Consider the following 20,110-nt stretch of genomic DNA (forward strand, 5'->3'; position numbering starts at 1 on the left):
GGCTGGGTTCGAGGTATGAGTGATAATGGAAGGAAAGAGGGATCGATGCAAATATCAATACCCTGAAACAGGGGTCCGTGGCCACACTGAGGCCTGGCTGATAGCCACTCGTCAGGAGATTGATGGATCTCAGTGAAAGTGTTTCTGTATGTGTGAACATGCTTGAAGACATAAGCTCCGAAAGTAGATATCTACTTCATGAAAAAACAATTCTTGCTCTTTAAAAATTATTGCAGCTATAAAAGAGAAACACATTATAGGTTGTTGTTAACGCTGGTGCAAGATCTCTGCCTGTAAAGTAGTTTTTAAGCAATGCAACAACCATCTATCAGGTCAATCTTTAGATTGGAGATTTAGAAAAGGGTTGTTGCTGTGAAATTGCACTAAACTATCCAAATGTTGAAGACAATTTTCTTTGGCGGCATGGAACGACAATAATCTTGGATCATGATTTGCCCATGGAACAAAAAAATACAAAATATTAATAATACAGAAGTTTCAAAGGGGGGGAAGAAATCACAATAAATAATGCTTTGAGTCCTAATTGTCAGGTTTCATGTGATTTCATTCTAGTAATGGTGTATAATGGTTTTAGTAGACAGCCTGAGACATCGTTAGTCAATATTCAAAATATTCCTCTTGAGGGGGCATTCATTAGAACCTAATGTTTCTTGAAAAGTTGTAAATGCCAAAGAAACAGTTTTGTTTGTGCAGTGCAAATTTGAAAGGCTTCAGGCAAAGCAGAATAGGCACTTATTAGAGTGAGGTTTCACCGCCAGGCTTTGATTTTCTTTCAGTCTCTTTGTCTTTCTCTCCCTTTTTCTCATACACACAAAACTGCAGCAGATAGGAGCATACTGTAGAACTTTTTGCACTGCTTTATCTAGTCTTTTTTCCCCTCCTAATTATGGGTTGAAGAAAGCTAGAGGTCCGTCATTTGCTGCAGTGGTTGAATCCAACCATGCACTGAATTTGGTCCCTATGTACCCTGATTAAACTCTTACAGCTCCTTATGCCACCAGTGAAAAGGTTAATTTTAACTTCGAAGTGGGAAAAACTTTAGAAGCTTCAGATGCAACATTTCTTTAACTGGAGCTCCACCGATTTTACACAACAAAGTCTGTTTACAGGTCTTAGGGAGTACAAGTGCATATGTGAACGTTTTTGAGTTGCATTGTGGGTAATATAGGTGCCAGGTTTTGACAAGGAAGAAGAATGCGTAGAATAACAAAGATGATATCTCTGGTTCAGCTGCTCCAAATTTAATATTTTTTTAATACTGCCCATTGTCAATTGGACAGTATTATAGAAGAGTAATGCTAAATCTGTGGGAAAAACTTTTTTTAAGTGTGTCGATATCCTCTGTAATGCTGTTTTCACCCCCCACTTTCTGTTTAAGCAGTTTAAGTCTGTAGGCTCCCTTTTTGGAGGTGAAATCCCTTTGTACTGGTGGCACTATGGGTAGGGGGTGAAGATGAAAGAACAGGAGAGAGTACATGGGTAGACACTGTGCAGAGCTATGGCCATAGAGCTGGGTGCTTTAACACTGAAAAGGGTGTAGCTGCAGAGCTGCAGAGCTCCAGGCTCAGGCTCACCTCCCGCGTTGGACCTTTTCTTGTCTTGAACTCAGAGTAAAAAAGATACATCTGAAATTGTGCATGCCAGAGATGTGTTCATTAGTCTGCACAACCTCCACCAATAATGAGGTAAACTATACTACTTTGATACAAATGTAAACTATAAAGTTAGGAAATTAAAGCAGCAAAACACTTGAATTAACCTGTTGCTATCTTTGGCTAGCTGTGCTAATGTCGTTAGCAAACTCATGTAAACATTACTTTTTTTCCTGCTGTTTGTTTATATTGTTAGCTAACATTAGAATGTGTTAATTATTGTCTAACAGTGATAATGTTAGTATAGAAGCAAGCTTGTTTGCTAGCTGCAAAAGCTGAATGTTTCAGCTAACGTTAGCGTTAATTTACTAATGACATTAACAAAAATAGCTAACATTAGCAAACTCACCTTATTACTTTATTGTGTTACAGTAACATTGAAATATTAAGGTTGTATTGTTTATTGATGGTGGTCATTTTTCAAACTTTTTCAAGGCTTTTTCAAACTAATGAACCTATGCTATAGTGTATTGATGATCATCTCTGTAGCCTTAATGTACAATTGCATCTAAACACATAATAGCCTACATAGTTGCATTGAAACATATAATACACATTATTTATTAATAATAAACACAGAAAAAGCACAACAAACAATTCATATGCAGCCCATGTATGTAACCAAATGTCATCATTCGGCTTAAAACAGACCTACTTATTCAGTGGCAATGACGTGATACAACAGATGTGATACATTGTATTAAATATATGCTCAATAAGTGTGATAAAACAACTCACTGCGCAATATAATACAGTTGCATGTGAACATTATTTAATGATAACAAAAAGCTCTATAAACCACGTGTCAATGTTTTCCACCTAGCGATGGAGATGGGGTTCGGGCTCAAGCCTGGAGCTCAGCAGCGGGACGCTATACCATCCACATGTTTATTTAAAGAAAATAGCTCCATCAGCTCATACATTTTCTTCTTTTTTTATTCTGCAGAAATCACCTCTTCAGGCTCAATCTGGAGGACCTGACACTGATCCAGGTGAGTGCTAATTCCCTTCGCTCTGTCTTTCTCCCTCAGTCTGACTCACCCACTTTTCTTACTGAATATGTGCTCACTCTGCTCTTCAAGTCACGCTGGCACAGCCATCCAGAGCGCTGCTGCCTCCAACAAACGCTGCGCTATAGTCCTAGCGTGCTGCCAGCTCCCACAACTTAAAGCTGTTACAGTAAAATGGTTTAGCATTTCACATGTCACAACAACTTCCCATCCAGTGGAGTGACAGTGGGCTCGGTCGACGGCGCTGTGGGTTGATACACAGAGGACAGGAAAGAGTGATCATATAAAGTGTAGACAGCATAAATACCCTGCGTGTTTAAATCCAATTTCAAACTCTATATGACACATACTCTGCAGCTGTGCTTTTCCACATTTTCTAGGGTGTTAACAACTTGTGCAATTACTTTAATATGATTCTGCCGTTTTGGTAAAACTCTCCTGCTCCTGAATCAAATAATCTGAAATATTAAAGAATGCTAACTTCAAGGCTGCCCATTGTGACATGTTGTAAAATTTGCACAAAACATGCATAAATACAAGTATGCTCAAGGTAATAATTATTCTTTTTTCCAATCTGTCTTTCATCCCCCTTCTCCCACACGTTGTCATTCTATTTTTTTCTGCATCCACTTATTTTTATTTCTTTTATTACACTTGTATGAGCCCACAAACCCCTGTGGAGCTAAGCATTTTGTGACCCACTGAGTTACCATACAAACATTGACATATCGAGGGGTTTATTTCTTGGTAGTAGCAGCAAGCTTTCTTTGATGGTTTGACAACTCTTGATGTTTGCCATTTACACCCTGCAAAAACCAGGGGAGAGGATGAGGAGAGGAGAGAAAGAGAAACAGTGGAGAGGGAATGGCTGGGTGGAACAAAAAGGAAACTGGGGAGGGCTAGCGGTGTTGATATAAATCCGCCTCGAAAGGGAAAATGAGAAAAACGGTTGGACGAAATGAGAGGCAAGACTGAATTTGTTGGAGGAAGGAGTTGAGGGCAGCACATACAAAGGAATCAGGGAGCAGTGAGACAGCACACAGACAGAAGGAAGAAACCCCCCACGGAGAGAGACGAGGATTCTTGCCGAGCCGGTCTTTTGTGGCCCGCTCACTGGGACACAGATGCTTTTAAAACACGCTCTGTGCCATCCGCGCAATCATCCCTCCTTCTTTATTCCATCCTGCGCTCGGCTGGCGCTGCAGAATCAGTGAAGAGATTCCACTGACCCAATCACCCCCTCATCTCCAAGACATCTTCTCTTAAAAGAACAGGACCTGGTAATCCCTGCCAAGGCCTGGTGCCAGTTTAAGATGACCTGTGCACTATAGTGCCTGCTTTGCATTTGATTGCACGGAGGCTATAGAGTCAAAGGGGAGGCTAAGTTCAACTGCTGAAGTGCTATTCTTCTATTCACCTCGCTCTAAAATCTGTTTCTCTCCTTCTTTCTTATTCACTCTGGCATAAAACAGGAGATTAATTGCACCGAGATTTGGTTGCCTCTGTGGCTGGGGTTTACATATATTTGTCATTCTTATTGTTGTTGGATATGAAAGACTTGAAAGAATTTCCCCTTTGGCTCTGTTGCTCCACTCACATTACATGCATTGCTGATTGATCAAATAGATTTACAAGGGAATCTGGTGCTGAGAGTGTCAAAGCGAACAAAGAAAGTTTGAGCACAAACAGTCGTTAGTAGCCCAGCTCGTTTTATTCCGGTTGCACCGCTGTTCAAAAGAGTTGCATGAGGCTCTTTTTTTCTCTTCCTTCCTTTCTTGCAGAAGGAAAACAAGCTAAAAGCTACACCTACGCTTGTCTTTGTGATTTCACCCCATCCCCATGCATCAGCCATGTCAGATAATGCCCAGTGGCAGTGATTTGTACTTGCATGGCTGGCAGCACTAGGAGGGAGGCTGAGGTTGGTTTGACAGAACACAAGGCTTAGAGCTGGTGTAATACAAACAGCCTATTATACACTAAAGAGGTGGATATAATTATCATATGATCGATGACGGGCTGATCTCATCTTGTATGTGCATGCATGAAACATTTATGAAAACAGCAGCCAAGGTCTGCGGCAGCATGAAGGCAAAATGAATCCCACCTACCTTTTTTCTGCCCTTGGTTGCAGAATGACAAGTTGTTTTCAAGAATTCTGCAAGGCGGAAAATAAACTCTAAGTACTTGGTAGTCTTACTGCTGTATTATGGAGGGTTTAGAGAATAGTGACACTTAGGGTGGTAGCTAAACACTGGTCTAACCCGCTCTATTGCACGTATTGAGTTGAGACTCACAGATCGATAGAGGCTGAGCCCAGCAACCATAATCTCCACAGTAAATGGCCTCCTAGCTTGGAACTAATAAAAAATAGAACGAAAACCAAGAACATCAGAAGTTTGAGAGCGAGGGGACCTTTGTAAAGAGTTGATGTCAAGCCTTCTGAGAACTTGTCTGCTTTCATTGCCTTTTTCGAAGCCACTCCTCCTGTTTGTTCTCAAGAGAGTAAGTGCTCAGTCACTTATAAAATACATAAAGGTTTGTCTGAGGAACTGTTTACACGGCAGGAAGACACTTTCAGAATCATAAAGAGAAATTCTTCCACATTACGTGAACTTGCTGGCATGTACTCGAACTGAATGGCAATCAGGGATTGAAGAGGGAAGAGGCCTTGAAACATGAGTCAGCCCTCCCTATGGCCTTGATTGGAGTTAATATGTAGCACTTTAAGGGGTTTTTTTCCCTGCAGTGTCTCAACAGTCTGAAGAGGCCTTCCTCTCCCTGTCAACCTCTACCCTCATCCTCACTGATCTGGAAAACACTGTCAAGAACAAAAGGTGGATACTTTTCTCCTTGGTCCACTTTCAAACTTGTGCAGCTGAGGTGAAAAATAAGGGCTTAACTCTGCAGCATGTACAAGTAAGAAGACTTTCAGAGCTACAACAGCCAAAGAATCATAAAAACAGCCATCACAAAGCGCAATATCCTTGCACCATGTATAGGTGAATCTCGCTTTATGTTTCACATCTGTTCAGCATTGTCCTTCTTCCCCCTCTGTCCGTCATTCAGCTCCCTGCCCTCATCTGCTGCCAACGTTGTGCAGGCGAATCAACGCTGGCATCGCCATTATCCACCTTCCATGACCCACTGCAGAGAGGGGACAAACACTGATGAATTGGCCCCCCTGCATTTGCATTGTGTTCAATTTCCCATTGTGCTGCCAGAGCTGATGAATGGCCAAACCAGCTCAATGTACCACTCAGCCTTGTGTTTCTGTCTGCCCATGAGCTCCCCAAATAATGTCCTCTGACTTCACTGAATACCCGAACGCAGTGATCCCTTGAATTTAGCTCCATCTTTATCCATGTACACCTGGTCTAACCAGGCACTTTCATGTGGAGTTATAGGAGTGCAATAAAAAAAAAAAAATACATTTGTAAAAGTATGAGAAAATAAATCTGGAAGACAAATAAAAAAAATAATGGTTTAATGTGGAACTTAAAAGGGAATAAAAAATAATATTTTTCGTAAATATATACATAAACTTTAAAAAAATTGAGGGAATATAAACACAAATAACAAAACCCAAGCATTTATTTTTGTTCATTTATTTATTTATTTATTTGTATCCCTTTTATCCCTTTTTTATTCTTTATTGTTTTTGCTCCTCCTCCAAGGGCCAAGCAGTGTGTGCTAAAAATAAATAAATAAATAAATAAACAAAAATAAATGCTTGGGTTTTGTTATTTGTGGTTATATTCCCTCAATTTTTTTTAATGTTTTAATTTATTTGTCTTTATATTTCCACATTTTATATTCACTTATTCTTCTTATTCCTCTTCATATTTCCTTATTTGTTTTCTTATTCTTTCACAGATTTATTTTTTTATTCCTATGAGCATACTTTAATACTGCATCCTGAAAAATTAAAGTGTCTAATTGCAGGCACAATACGAGCTTGTAAAATTATTCTGAGCAAAGGTGCTAAAAAAAAAATCACCCCCTGTAAAAGTCGAATATTAGTGTGCTGTTTCCATCCTGAATCGGATGCAGACGCTGAGACAGAAGCACTGTGGCACAGCATTAGTCAATAAACACTGGGATGAGGAGGATCAGTGGCATTGTTCACCATTCGATACAGCACCAGAGGAGGAGAAAAAAGTGGATATTCACTTGAGCCTCTCTCTCTCATGAAAACACTATCCATAACAGCTTCCCTTGGCGACAGTCACTGTATGATGTTGAGATGTATATTGTGCCTCCATTTTTCTTCACTTCCCCTCGTGTTGTTGTGTCGTTACGAAGGAAAGGAGACTCCAAAGAAAACAAAAGGCTCTCTCCAGTCACACATGTTGTATTTTATGAGCCTGCTTTTTGCAATTACACTTCGCCAGACAGACAATTAGCCCTGCTAATCAGTAGCTTACAGAAACTGTCCTCCATAGCTCTGGAAGCATTGCTAATTCAATTACTAGAACCCGCTAACTCAACCATTTACATGCATAGAGTGAAACGCATCAGTGGGATTGGTGATACAAATACAAGCACATTTAGTGATATCACAGAGATGTTTTAGGGAGTAGTAAGAGGCGGAGCAGGCGGGTCACTACAACTCTGACTTATCTTTTTTAGTGTTGTGTTGATACGTGTAGTGACTCAGACCTACACATACTCGCTGAGACATGACATAAAGACCAATTTCATGTTTAAATCTTTCAGCAGCTTACATCAGCACACATCAGTCTGAATAGTAAATATTGTGCCAGCACATCAAAAGGCAATATCAGCTATTCATAAGACAGATTAGATTTCCCCGGCAGGATTTGTCCAGCTCTGACTCTCAACCCGCCGTCCCCTTGTAATGAGACGAACACAGCCAGTCGTTTCATAAAGCTAGACAGCTGTCAGCAGCGACTGCGTTCTCTGGACCCTCTTTATGCAAAATATATTCAGTATCATGTCTGGAAACAGTGCTGTTTTGGAATTCAGCTCCTCGCTCCCTCCTCTGTCTCACTCACTACTTCACTCTGCCCACACTGTCTCCCTTGTTCTGGCTGACTCCTTAGTTGGACTCTGTTTTCTCTTTGTTGTTTTTTCTCTCTGTTTGTTCCTTATTTTCTGTCCTCTCCTCTGTCTCCGTCTATCTCGCTCCCTGCCCACTCTCTCCCTTGGTATCTGTCCTGAACCCACCTTATGACAATAGACCCTCAGTGTGAAAGCTGACAAGAGGCCCGAGCACAATGGTTCATCTCTGAGGATTGCACCCATAACAGGGGACAGCAGAGAGGGTGGACACACGGAACATAATATCTTGTGATATTTTTTTTCCTTCAGCTTTCCTGCAGCAACAAATGACTCCTAACATCTGTGCTAAACTGATTCTTTGAATATCTGCATCTCAATCGTATTTTATTTTGCTTAAATTATTACTCTGGTTTGTTACAAATTGGGTCTTGTTTTTGTAGCTTTGGCTAACAAGGGGGATCTAGTGCCCCAGAAATGTTAAGCCTGGACCCCACTCGGACCCACATAACAAAACTGTCGTCAGCAGGACATTTTTAAAGCTATAGTGAAGGTACTGGCATCTACAGAATCCATTACTACCATGTTATGGCATCTTGTTGGAAAGGATTCTAAAGAAATGCTCTGAAGTTTTGTCAGGGAAAATACTGACTCAGCCATTTTCAAAACTATATACTGTATGAGTCTCAGCTTTACAGACATGCCATTTTTTAAAGTTCAATATCAAACTTTATTTATATAGCGCTTTTCATACATAGAAATGTAACACAAAGTGCTTTACAAAAAATAAGGATAAAACAAAAAATAAGGATAAATAGTTAAAGTTAATCCCATGCTGTTTATGGGCACAAACCATGCAGTTTTTCTCACATTGTATTTGAATGTTTCTGCATGCTGGGGCACCTAAACAGTCTTGGAATTGCATAAATATTTGAAACTGGAAAGCTGATACTTTTGTGGATACAATGAGTGCAATCTTATCCATGTATAATCATTCTTCTGTGCTGTTCCTTGAGGTGTTAGTGTCTTCTTTTGGTATTTTGGAGGCATTTTGATTTTTTTCAGTTCCTGAGTGGTCACGAATGACCAAATTTAGCACCAACTCTATATAATAAATTGTATTAACTAATTGAGCATGGAAATGTCTATCGTAGGGTGATATTTTTCCCCCCTAAAATCCCATGTGGTCCATACCTGGCACCACTATCTGAAATAATGAACAACCACTGTTGGCCAGTATATCTTTCGGTAATAAGTCTTCTTATTACCGAAAGATATAGCCAACAGTGGTTGTTCACGAAGTAACGGCTCAGATCTGTGAGAGTAGCAACACTGCTAAAAAATAAGTCCAATTTTGCAAGAAACAGAAGTAATCAGACAATCGTACGTGTTTCAAACAAACTCTCAGGTTGGCAAAACATATTTGAAAGATAAAAGAAAGGCACAGGGTGGAATTATTATTCAAACTGTTTGTTGCAAAAAATCAAAAATGGATGTGTTAAAAAGATGGTTACCACTTTCCAAGATGGCACCCTCTTCACTCTCTGTTAAAGCTGCTCACTGTGTACAAACGCCAAAATGTTTCTCAGGCTTCTCTGGGTTTCCCTGTTTTTAAGCCAATAATGTAGGAGTTATTTTTTGGCCAAGCTGGTAGAGAGCTTGTTTGTTTGAGACCTCCTTTGGCTGAGCTGGCTGACTTCCTGCTGGCTCCCTGCACCATAAATGGCACAAAATAATTAACTGATACAGTACAATTTACTGATTAGAGGCTTTCCAAATTGTATTGGACCGAGTAGATGAAAATCGGACAATACAAAGAGCCATTAAGGGATGTTTGTGATGCTCATGGGAGCGATTTCATCATTTTGCAGCTGTTATTTTTGTGTATCAGAACAGCCCAGCACTGTTTCTTGGGATTTGCTGTTTACTGTGCAGGCCAAATTTAAACTTTTAAACTTTAAACTAGTGTAACATTTTGGGTTCACTTATTTTCAGTCTTACCTCCAGAGAAAATGGTTTAGACCATCTAGATAAACTTTTGGGTGATAATCTGATAATAAATAGGTTTTTCGGCCCTCTTTCGACCTGATGTCAGTTGTTCCTGAAATGTTTGATTTACATACTTTGGTGAGTATAATGTCATCACAACTATTGAAAAACACAAACAATAAATAAGTGCTATGAACTATAAGTATCCCTTAATAGCTGTAAAACGCTTCCTTTTCCACGATATCCAGTGGTTGCTGTTCTCCAGAGATGATTACACTGCCATGAATATGGATATTTATTTTTCTTTTGGACCAATTCACCACCATGCTCAGCTCACTAAATTTAATCTAGGTCCTCTATTATTCTCTCATCTTCTTTGTTTCCCCTCTAAGTCTCTATTTTGGTTCTTTCTAGGTGACAAAGGCACAGAAAACAGTCTTTATAATGCAGCTTCCTCTGATAAAGCCAAGAATTATTACTTAACGACAGCATATTCCAGACATATTTCGATTCAAGACGCATTCATCTTAAGAGCTCAGTGGCTGAACAAAAGCATGCTAATGAGCTTTTAATGTTTCTTAATGACACTGGCAGTTGCCTTTGCATGGCTGTGATTCAGTTCTTTACTCTGGACCATTTGAGGCGGAGCAGGGCAGGCAGATAGGGTGGCTTTAGTGGTCAATGATGCCAGAATATCCCCCACTTAGAGTATTACAGACATCGCCATTTTCAGTCCTAATAAAGTTGAGGTCCTAAAGATGTAATAAGAATATAAACTGCTCCAAAAACCTGCTATTTCCAGTGATGATAAATCATATAATCACCCTGTAATTGATAAAAGCAACCACTTTGCTCCAATTAATACCATCTCAAGTTGTAATTTTGCATTGTAGTATGATTGATTTTTACCCGGAACATGAGTGAGTAAGGATTCGGGCCATTAAGAGGTTTTCTCCCCCTCTCTACCCCCCTGTGATTAGTGAAAGCACTTTTCAGCGCCTACATTCAATTCAGCTGGGACACGCTGTGGTGCTGTGTGTGCAGGCTGTGCTGATGTGTGTGGTTTGTGTCTGTGGTGGCTGCGCGACCCCAGAATAGCCTGCTTTGGCCTGGAATGTGAACTGACACACACACAGAGGGGAATGAAGAGCGAGAGAGAAGCCGGCTCACATTAATACCCCATATCTTATCCTCCCTGAATAGCACCCCACACCCTGAGCTCTCCCCTCTCTCTAAGCTCCCTCCTGTTACTGCCGATGTGTGCATTTGTGTGCGAGTGTGTACATAGGGGTGTTTCTACACTTCCCAAAGGCCGGCGAGGCAGAAAGCAAAGGACTTGTCATAAAACACACAGAGGAAACTCCCAGAGCCTCCTCAAAGAGGAAATGAAAGAAGTTCTGCTAAGAGCTAAGGGGGGTTCAGCTTTCTTTCCCCTCTTGTCCTGGCATAAAACAGTCCTGATACCAAGGTGAAATCTAATATTCTCTTACAGTTAGTGATATTTACTATATTCCCACTGAGAGTGAATTCCTGCACCTTTGGCCATGAGCCAGGTTATTACTACGGGAAACTTGTGTCTCTGTGGCCAAAAATGGAAGTTGAATAGTTTTTACTTTTAGAGACTTTTCCTTTGACTTTTTTTTGACTTGGCGTAGAACATGTTATTGCGCCAGCCAGTTTTTTCCGTTAAGTATTCTTCTCTGCCACTCACACAGAGCTGGTGGCAACGGCAGCTAATTCTGCCTGTCACAAGTGCGAGTGTCTTAGTGGCCCGGTGCTGTCCTGAGGCCAACATTCATTTCATGAATAGAGAACTTTTATCAATGAGAGAGCCCCCCCCCCCAGAGGTCACGTTCAAATTAAACGGTAGAAATTGGAGCATGGTGGTGTGTTCACCCTCGGAGGAGACGAGTCAAGGTTTTATCTCCTTTTTCCTCTCCCTCCTGTAGTAAAATGTAAAATGCTCCCCTCCGTTTCTTCCTCACATGTAAATCATGTTGACATCCCACTCTAGGGACTCACATGTTACGTCTAAAAGATGCCTCCTTTTCCCTCACACATAAATCACACCAGGCGTTCAGCTCTGTGCAAACTTGTCACTCGTTTCTTGAGGTTTGGCTTGGTATGCACCTTAATTGGATTCTGCGTCTGTATTTAATGCTGCTTATAAATTTACTGTAAGTGTGTGTGAGTGTCTATATGTAGGATTGAGAGTACAGTTAAGATGAAATGTCAATTTCATTTACTTCTGTTTTAATCCATTCCCCCCACTCAAGTGGAAGAATACTCGACACCAAGAAATCAACTTTTCAGCTGGCGTGTCTAAGTCATCGCTGTATGGTTTTCTATTACATTTGTGACTGTTTTCGTGTCTTCTCTGGGATTTTTATTGCCCCTGCTATCTCAGACAAAGTCACCAGACATCAAATTGACTTCAAAAAGGTGGGAATTTTGCCACAGTTGAGAGCCAGACATTGTTTTGTTTGGGTTCCCTGAGTGGTTTTCAAAGTGGTTCATGGTGACATGGCGCCAAATGCTTCTGATGTTTGCTTCTTCTTGATGGTTTATTGGGAGCCTTATGCTTCTTTTCTGTCTCTCTGCAGGAGGCTGAGTGGCACTGCGATGAGTTTACCAAGGGAGCCTGCTTTAGCCGTGGAAAGTCTGAGGTGAGTTTAAGTGATTGTCTGAGCATTTCAGGTGTCACACTGTTTTTTTTTACTTTTGCTTTATCCGACACGTCACTATGTCGAGGAAAACCAGTTTCAGTGATGATAAGTGAGAAACAAAAACACCTTGTGCTATTCATGAATAGCTGAACCTTATTATAAAAACAACTAAAGGGGTATTCCAGCAATTAAGCATTTCATCAAGATTTGGATTAAGTCAGACTGGAGCCAAAGATTTAAAAAATGTCAATTTAAAAAATGCGACTTGACTTGGATTTTAACACCAATGTCTTGTGACGTCACTTGGATTTAAGTCTTTTGACTTACAATTTAGAAAACATTGATCCATGAAAATTGATTTTCTTTTCCAAAGTGTGCCACAAATTAATTCATTTCCTCAATTTTAACTCTATTCATTTCCAGCAGTTAAAAAAAAAAAAATCCACTTTATTTGAACTGATCCAAAAGCATCAAATCAAGTTGCAGGAGAGAACCTTAAAGAACAAAAAATAAACATTTTATAAAGCATGAATATATTTTGTCAATTTAATATATCATAACTGTGTTATCAACATTGTATTACAATTGGTACAGGGGGCCTCATGACTTGTTTAGGATTCAAAACACTAAGAGCTCTATAGAGCCTGGTCTAAAGTGCATGGTGCATGTGAATTTAGGGTGCATCCAAGTCACTTTTGCCAGTTACACAGCACATAATCTAAAGTAAGGTCTATCAAGTCAAGTACAAGAGCCAAAGAAGTTGTAATTAACTACTTTATTAGTCATAGGCATATTTTAGGACTTGTTTAGGACTTGAAACTCAAAGTTTATGACCCTAGGTCACTTGCCTGTCTTGGCTTTGGAATTGATCGCAAAAACTTGAGACTTGCTTGTGACTCGCAAAACAGCAACCACTGCCAGTAAGTTCGGGGATGTGTGACAGACAAGAAGCCTAGATCCTACACTTCCCATAATGCAATTTAATCATGTCTGTTTGTTTGTGCTTGTGTTTAATGGTTACTGTGTTTACCATGTGAGTTTAGAATGTAGCAAGCTAATTTTTTTCTAGCGAGCATTCATATCAAAGAACAGCTGAGGATGATGGGAAATTTCAATTGGTCATAAACAAAACTATGAAGCCAAATTCCTAAAAGTTAAGCGTCCAAGCCCAATTCAAGATAGGTTGTTTTTAAACTGATGTTGATGTGTAAAAGTTCCCCTTGTATAACAATGAAATAAACAGCTACTAACTAGAGAGCAAACCTCCACTACTGTTTTTTTAAATTGCAAAGCAGCAGCCTTCAAAACAGCTGACAACTGTTCAACATCTTCCTGTGGGTTTGGTTATCAACTAAAATAAGACATGAATGAGTGCTGTCTACCAGCGAAAGAAATGAAGGCCCCAGATGTCGGCCTTTCCCACCAGTGAATCAGCGTTGCATAATGACTGGGAAAAAAAAATTAAATCTGAAAAACAGAATTCATAGATCTCCCTTCATTCCTACAGGCAGTGTTGAATCAACTCTAGAGAACACATCAAATAGCTCGCTAAAATCAAAAATTTCAAGTTCTGATGAAACATATTGAAGCCTGAAAGCAACATGGAGCTGCTTATTCATATAGACTCTCTGGGAATCCCTGCTTTGTACGTGAGATTGTCCTTTAAAAGCATATAAATCAACTTGTTGTGAGGTACAAAGCTTTCCCAACCACAGCCGAACTCTAATTTATAGGCCTTTCTTAAAGGGAGTTCCTATTGTTTTTTTGTAGTTTCTTTTTGTGCAGAAGAGAATGTTTATGTATGTGGTTAGCTGGCATGCCCCTGTCTACCCAACAGCTGGTTTAGAGCTGAACTTGACTTGTAGGTGAACTGCCCAGCCCTGATCCCTCTGTGCGAGTGCACCGCTGTGTATTTATCCTCCTGTGAAAGGTGGTTAGGGACCCATAATAGGCATGCACGGGCTGGCCAGCGCAAGATAGCTTTCGTGAATTACAGAGCAAAGATACCTCAGTCCTTGAGAGTTGCTGCTGCTGTCTCCCAGAGCCGAATTGTTTTGCTCACTGTTCCCTTCTGAGAATCAGCTCCTGTGATGTACACTAAGAATAGCATTAAAAGACTTCATTCTCCAGCAGCTGACAGGGCTTTCGATGGTTTATTACCTAGCTCAGTGCGCAGCAATATACCATCGCTTAAGCTATTACACAGATACCGTGCCTGCGCTTTGAGTGAATTTACAAGTGATTGTGTTTTTTTCCCTAATACACGCGTCCGTTCTTCTCCTGTGTATTTGATTTATTTCAACCAGGAGAAGAAAGGAGAGTTAAATTGACTTGACAGGACTTGATTGCTGCCTTTGTTTTGTTTTATAATGCGAGAGCCAAGCATAACAGCCTCTGTATTACAGTACAGACGTGGAGCATTTGTCAGGAAGTTTTCGTAAACAAGTCAAGACTGTTAGGCTGGGCAAATATTAAATATGCCGTTATTTACCGTAGAAACAAACTGCAGAAGAATTGAATTATGCAGACCCCTCACACCCCTCCCCAATGCGCACACACATACACAAGCGTACAGTACACAATGAGCCGCACAATCAGCACAGATATATAGGCATACATAACAAGTTTTACTACACACACACTGTTTTGAACAGCCGCGCATATGAACACATACACACATACTTAGACTGTGCTTAGCACCAGGAAACGAGTTGTTTTATGAGTCAACCTTCATCTTGATAGGGGGAAATAAAAGCCCTTCCTCCCTCCATCTCTCCGACGCTGCCCTCCACTCCTAAATCAGACCCTTGAGAGGGGGAGGAGGGGGAGGTGGTGTCGCCCTAGGCACTTCAAGTGGCTCAGACACTAGGAGATTTACAAGGTTTTAAATTTCTACGAGGGTCCCAACTCAGCTGTGGCCCCTTTCAGATGGAGGGGACCCTATGAGTTTATTACCTTGTCCTAGGACAAAAACAAATGCCGCTCTCTGACATGAATACTGACTGCTGTTGTTTTGTTGATGGAAATCCCCAGTAAACCTGCATGAAAGCCAAAGGCGATGTTGAGAGTTCATAATGTTTCAGCAGCAATCAATCATTCAGTCAATCATTCACCACGTCTGTCCTGCTGTATTTGTCGTGTGCTTTTAACCGAGTGCTGATCGGTTTGCTAGAAACTGAGGCCAAAACCTCAAATAAGTAGCGAGCCAAGGAAAGATTGATGAACCCGCACTTCACTATAATTTAGAGAAAAGTGGTTTGAATTGATTAATGCATGCAGCCTGAAAGGAAACATGCTTTAATTACACATTTGAGAGGAGAGACTTTGATTTTACTTTCTGACCAGTCAACAAAGCCAAGGTAATTTTCTAAACCAATCCTGAGTGGTCCTCTCCCACGGCCGCTATTTATCTGTTCTCCACCTCATTCAGATCCCTCTCCAAATCTAGTCCCTGCTGAATTAAGATGTGACATGGCTAAGCCATGCAGGCATTAGCCTTGATTCAACTGTGTCGAGCTTGGCCACGTTTTAGAGTAGCCCCCTCCCCCCCGCGGTTGCAGGTGTTTGTCTCATTTATTGGCATAAAGTTTAATTTTGTCTCTCTGCCTAATGCTGCTGCTTGTCAATGGGTAGATAACAGCACTGCTGCTAACTGTTTGCTGGTGTGTTTCCACAGGAGGAGTGCCAGAACTACATCAGGGTGCTGCTGGTGAATGGGAACAGGCTGTTCACCTGTGGAACCAACGCCTTCACCCCCATCTGCACCAACCGAACGGTACTGAATTAATTTAAATGAAAATGTAAATCCCCTTGTCTGATCTAAGTAAAGTCAGTAAGTCATTTTGCATATTAATGTTGGGGACAGCCACAACAAACCAAAGGGACAGTCAAGCTAGTACTGCTAGCAGGCTAATCTGCTCGCATGTTTTCTGCTAGCCTAGCAAGGTATTGTTACAACTTTTTCTTACATAAACCACACTGCCAGTGTTGTTTTAACCTTTTTTGTGTCACAAAGTACAGAGTTCAGTTGGAAATTTGGCATTTTTTTCTCTTTCTGCTACAGGAAAATAGAGTAAGTATGCTACCTTACCATCACTGCACAGCCGAGTCTACAAAAAAGTTCTCTGTTTTACTTTGTACACCCAACACTAGTGATTGAACCAACTGGAATCACTTTTTGTACTTTGCAGTCACTAAGTTGAATTTCCCCTTCATGTTGCATTGCATGGTTTAAGTTGGCAGCAGCCAAAGTTGCTGTTTTTCCCCCTTTTTTCCAATCATTTGATTGTCAGCGCTCACTGAAAATCTATAAAAGAACACCTGTTACCCCAGGAGCACATCTAGATAAGTCATTATCCCTCAGTACCAGTGACATTTCAAGCTGGGTAACCCTGATAACTTTGCAAATATGAATTGAAGTGGTATTGATCAAACTGACAATGTCAGAAGGAAAGGCCAAGGTTGATCAACACATTTAATCGAGATGTGATGGAGCCGTGATCTCGATATCACAGGAATTAGTGTATGAGCTTGTGTGTGGCTGTTCTCGCCTCCTCTGTTGTGCAGTCAGGGATGTAGACTAATTACAAGATGAATCCTATTAAGCCCTGGTTATTTAAGAAGTCATGTTTCCTCAAACTTGTTAAACGTCGTAATCAAAATATTGCCTTACGCTCATTACTCCCAATAATCATGCAGTTGGCCTACAAGTAAATATATCCTTGTCTCATGTGTGCTGCTTTGCCCTTCTTCACGAGTCATTGCAGTTATTTAGCTTTTATTCTTTACTCTCTCATGTTGTCTTTTATCCAATATTTAATTCTAGTGTGGTGCAATGTTTTCAACATTTTCGCTCCTCTCTCTTTTCATGCTTCTGCAAATTCATTCTAGCTCTTAATCCCATGTTAGAAAGGGATGTTTAGTCAGAATTTTCATTTTCAGGAGGCTTGGAACATTGAGGGCAACACAGGGTATTAACTGTCGGTTTGTAACTTACTGCCACCCTTTCGTTTTTATGACAAAAGCGTACGGTGCTAATAACCGTGTTTCTTGGTAACTGAATGTCGTTTTCATCCACTATTGTTAAAGACAAGTGCCCACTAAAGTTAAGTATAGACCCACAGTTAAATTGTCAGACTATAGTGCTTACCTTAGAACATATCAAATATCTACGTCTCCTTCTGTGGGATTTCAAAGGAGAAGACGGCAGGAGTTTACTATTATGATGACATTTGTTTTGGTCCACAAGCACTTCACCCAAAGGTCACATGCTCATAATGACTGTTTACCGCTGTGAAAATACATATAGTTGAAATGTCATGACATTATTATAGCAGTATTTCATCAGGCGCTGTCATATTTACCCACTGAACGTCCGTTAATGTGAAACACTGGTCGGGCACGGCAACAGCACTGGAATCACGCTCAGACAGATTTACTAGCAGCTGTGATGGATGAACAGAGAAGGAGCAGAATATTCTATTAGTTTAATAAGTGCTCGGAGGTTATAGATTAAACAGCTGTTAATTTCTCTGACTTTAAGCCGGGCTGCCACTGATGAGGACAGCGATGATGGGGATAATGAGAGGAGCAGCCAGGAGGATGTCTTTAAATAAAAATATCAAAAAGAGCAAATTTCAGTTTTAGCTTTAGTTATTAATTCAAGAGGACATGGCATGGTGTCAGTGGACTCTTTGGTTTCATCACAAAGTACTGAATTTGCATATCAGGGATTGCAGACAGCTATTTTGCCACTTCCAATATCAAATGAAATATATACATTTATTTTTGCTTATTTCTGCAATGAGCAAAAATCACAGTCCACAAATACAATTTTCAGTCAAATGCTAAAGCATGATATTATGCTTTCAATCAGTGTTTGATGTTATATTTTATTTTTATTTCTATACTTTGTGAGGCCTATCTTTTACCAAACTAACACTATCTTATTAACTAGTAACTCTTATTTAGTAAACTAAAACACACTTCTTTCAAAGTCGACAGAAACAAAATAAAACTCACCAAATTGCTTTTGTTCAGCCCAAATCAACCGTGATTTCACAAAGTTTGAAGATAAAATATGGGGCCTCTGCATGCGGTTTTTCTGCCATTGCTGGCCTCTTTTTAATAGCAGAGTTAGAGCTGCTGCTTCTCAGAGGCAGACCATTAAATAACCACAATAAAATGCTGAAATTCACTCCAAGGAAGATCCCAACTGGCAATGTACTCACCGATAGCCGATATATTCGTCCAGTCACCCAACTCTAGAGCAGCATTCAAATCGTGATTTACAATTCGAATCTCAACGTTATGAATAAAGTTTTGAATTATTCAGTTCATCCCTAATACTTGGTATGATAAGTAAACGTCAGACATAGAAGTTAAGTACAACAGAGTTTATTGTGACAACTTTCCATCTGTTCACACTCTCATGACAGATAGCTGCCAGGATGTGTCATTTGCTAACCGTCCACAGTGACTATCAATGAAAATCCTGTTGCAGCAAGTCCGATGACAAAAGCTTGTGGCTAGATTTCCTGTCATAGCAGGGTGTTAAAAATTCTCTCAGCAGCCACAGTGGTGTCTCAGTGGCACCATACATAGCACCCAACTGGCTCTCACAGCAGTCTGTCTAAGCTGTGAGCTGTCTCTTTCCAAAAAGTCTCTATTAGAGGCATTCAAAGTCACTTCAGTGTCCTAGTCGCGCAGCTGCTGGGTGCTCTACAGAGACGACTTTCACTCCACTTCCTTAAGATGCATCGGATGCACTGCAGTCTATCTATTTATCACTCCTCCTCTTGTTTTTCTAAATGACCCAATTGACCTAAAAACAGCTATTCCGGCCCACGGAATAAGTCCCGTCAATACCAGGCTTTCATCTCAGCCCGGCAGAGCTCAGACAGGGCCGCTCTGTTTTGTTGTGGCTTGGGTGGAGCAGAGGTGGCAGGAGTTAACAGAACCCTTGATCCAGATCGACCGGCTCCAGGAAATTGGTGAATTGGCCCGTTTCCCCCAACACATGTGCTGAATGCACTCTGGCGTCCTGAGTGGAAGAGTTGTCCACAAGCTATTTAATCAAAAATGTGGGAGGAAAGATTGAGCTGTGAATCTTTCAATGTGCTGTCACTGAGAGTCCTCTGCAACCACGGAGGAGTCAAAAATGTTAAGCCATGATGGATAGAAAACTAATTGCAAAACTTTAATTATCATTTTTGGACTTCAAAACCTGAGATTAATGCATTTTTTTAACTTTGCATCATGCCTTTGCCCCCAAAACTTCGATGAACATGGTTGGAAGCACAAACCATGAGCTAATCCTTGACTACCGTGTTTACTTTTGCACCATAAAATATAATTACATCTTGGATTTTAAAAATGCATTACTCTTTTTTTGGTACTCAAGGCTGAGTTGCTGAGCTATAGCCTATGTTGTTTTTTTAAAAACTAGGAACCAGCACAGTGTGTCAGGGCTAAGCCAGGGTCATGCTATAAAGTATTTTTAAAAAGCAGGGAGTTGGATTTGGCCTCATATTCAAAGGCAGAATGCGAGGGAAGACTGCATCTTGCATCAAGCCTCTTTTGAACTCAGAGGCTTCTCAAAGATGTGGTTTAATAATGTTATAACCATGCGAACAGCTGGTTGTCCTGTAGAGACACCAGAAACCAAACCAAGAATGCTCTGTAACCAAGAGTAACTTGTTTTTTTGTTTTTTTTAAAGAGCCTATTTTAGTCAGTTTATTGCTTCTTAACATT

General features: G+C 40.5%; 1 protein-coding gene across 3 annotated transcripts in view; it reads left to right on the forward strand.

The window, feature by feature from the left end:
• The window catches only part of sema5a (sema domain, seven thrombospondin repeats (type 1 and type 1-like), transmembrane domain (TM) and short cytoplasmic domain, (semaphorin) 5A), a 138,267-nt gene that overhangs the window by 50,355 nt on the left and 67,802 nt on the right, over positions 1 to 20,110 (forward strand). For all 3 annotated transcript variants that reach the window (XR_009389902.1, XR_009389901.1, XM_059326841.1), the window contains exons 4-6: positions 2,620 to 2,665; positions 12,295 to 12,357; positions 16,034 to 16,132. Coding sequence is in view for 1 of the 3 variants with exons in the window: in XM_059326841.1 (XP_059182824.1) it covers positions 2,620 to 2,665; positions 12,295 to 12,357; positions 16,034 to 16,132 (208 nt within the window). In the remaining 2 variants the exon portion in view is untranslated. The remainder of the gene's footprint in view (positions 1 to 2,619; positions 2,666 to 12,294; positions 12,358 to 16,033; positions 16,133 to 20,110) is intronic.

The sequence above is a fragment of the Centropristis striata genome, chromosome 23 (assembly GCF_030273125.1).
Source record: "Centropristis striata isolate RG_2023a ecotype Rhode Island chromosome 23, C.striata_1.0, whole genome shotgun sequence".
NCBI lineage: Eukaryota > Metazoa > Chordata > Actinopteri > Perciformes > Serranidae > Centropristis > Centropristis striata.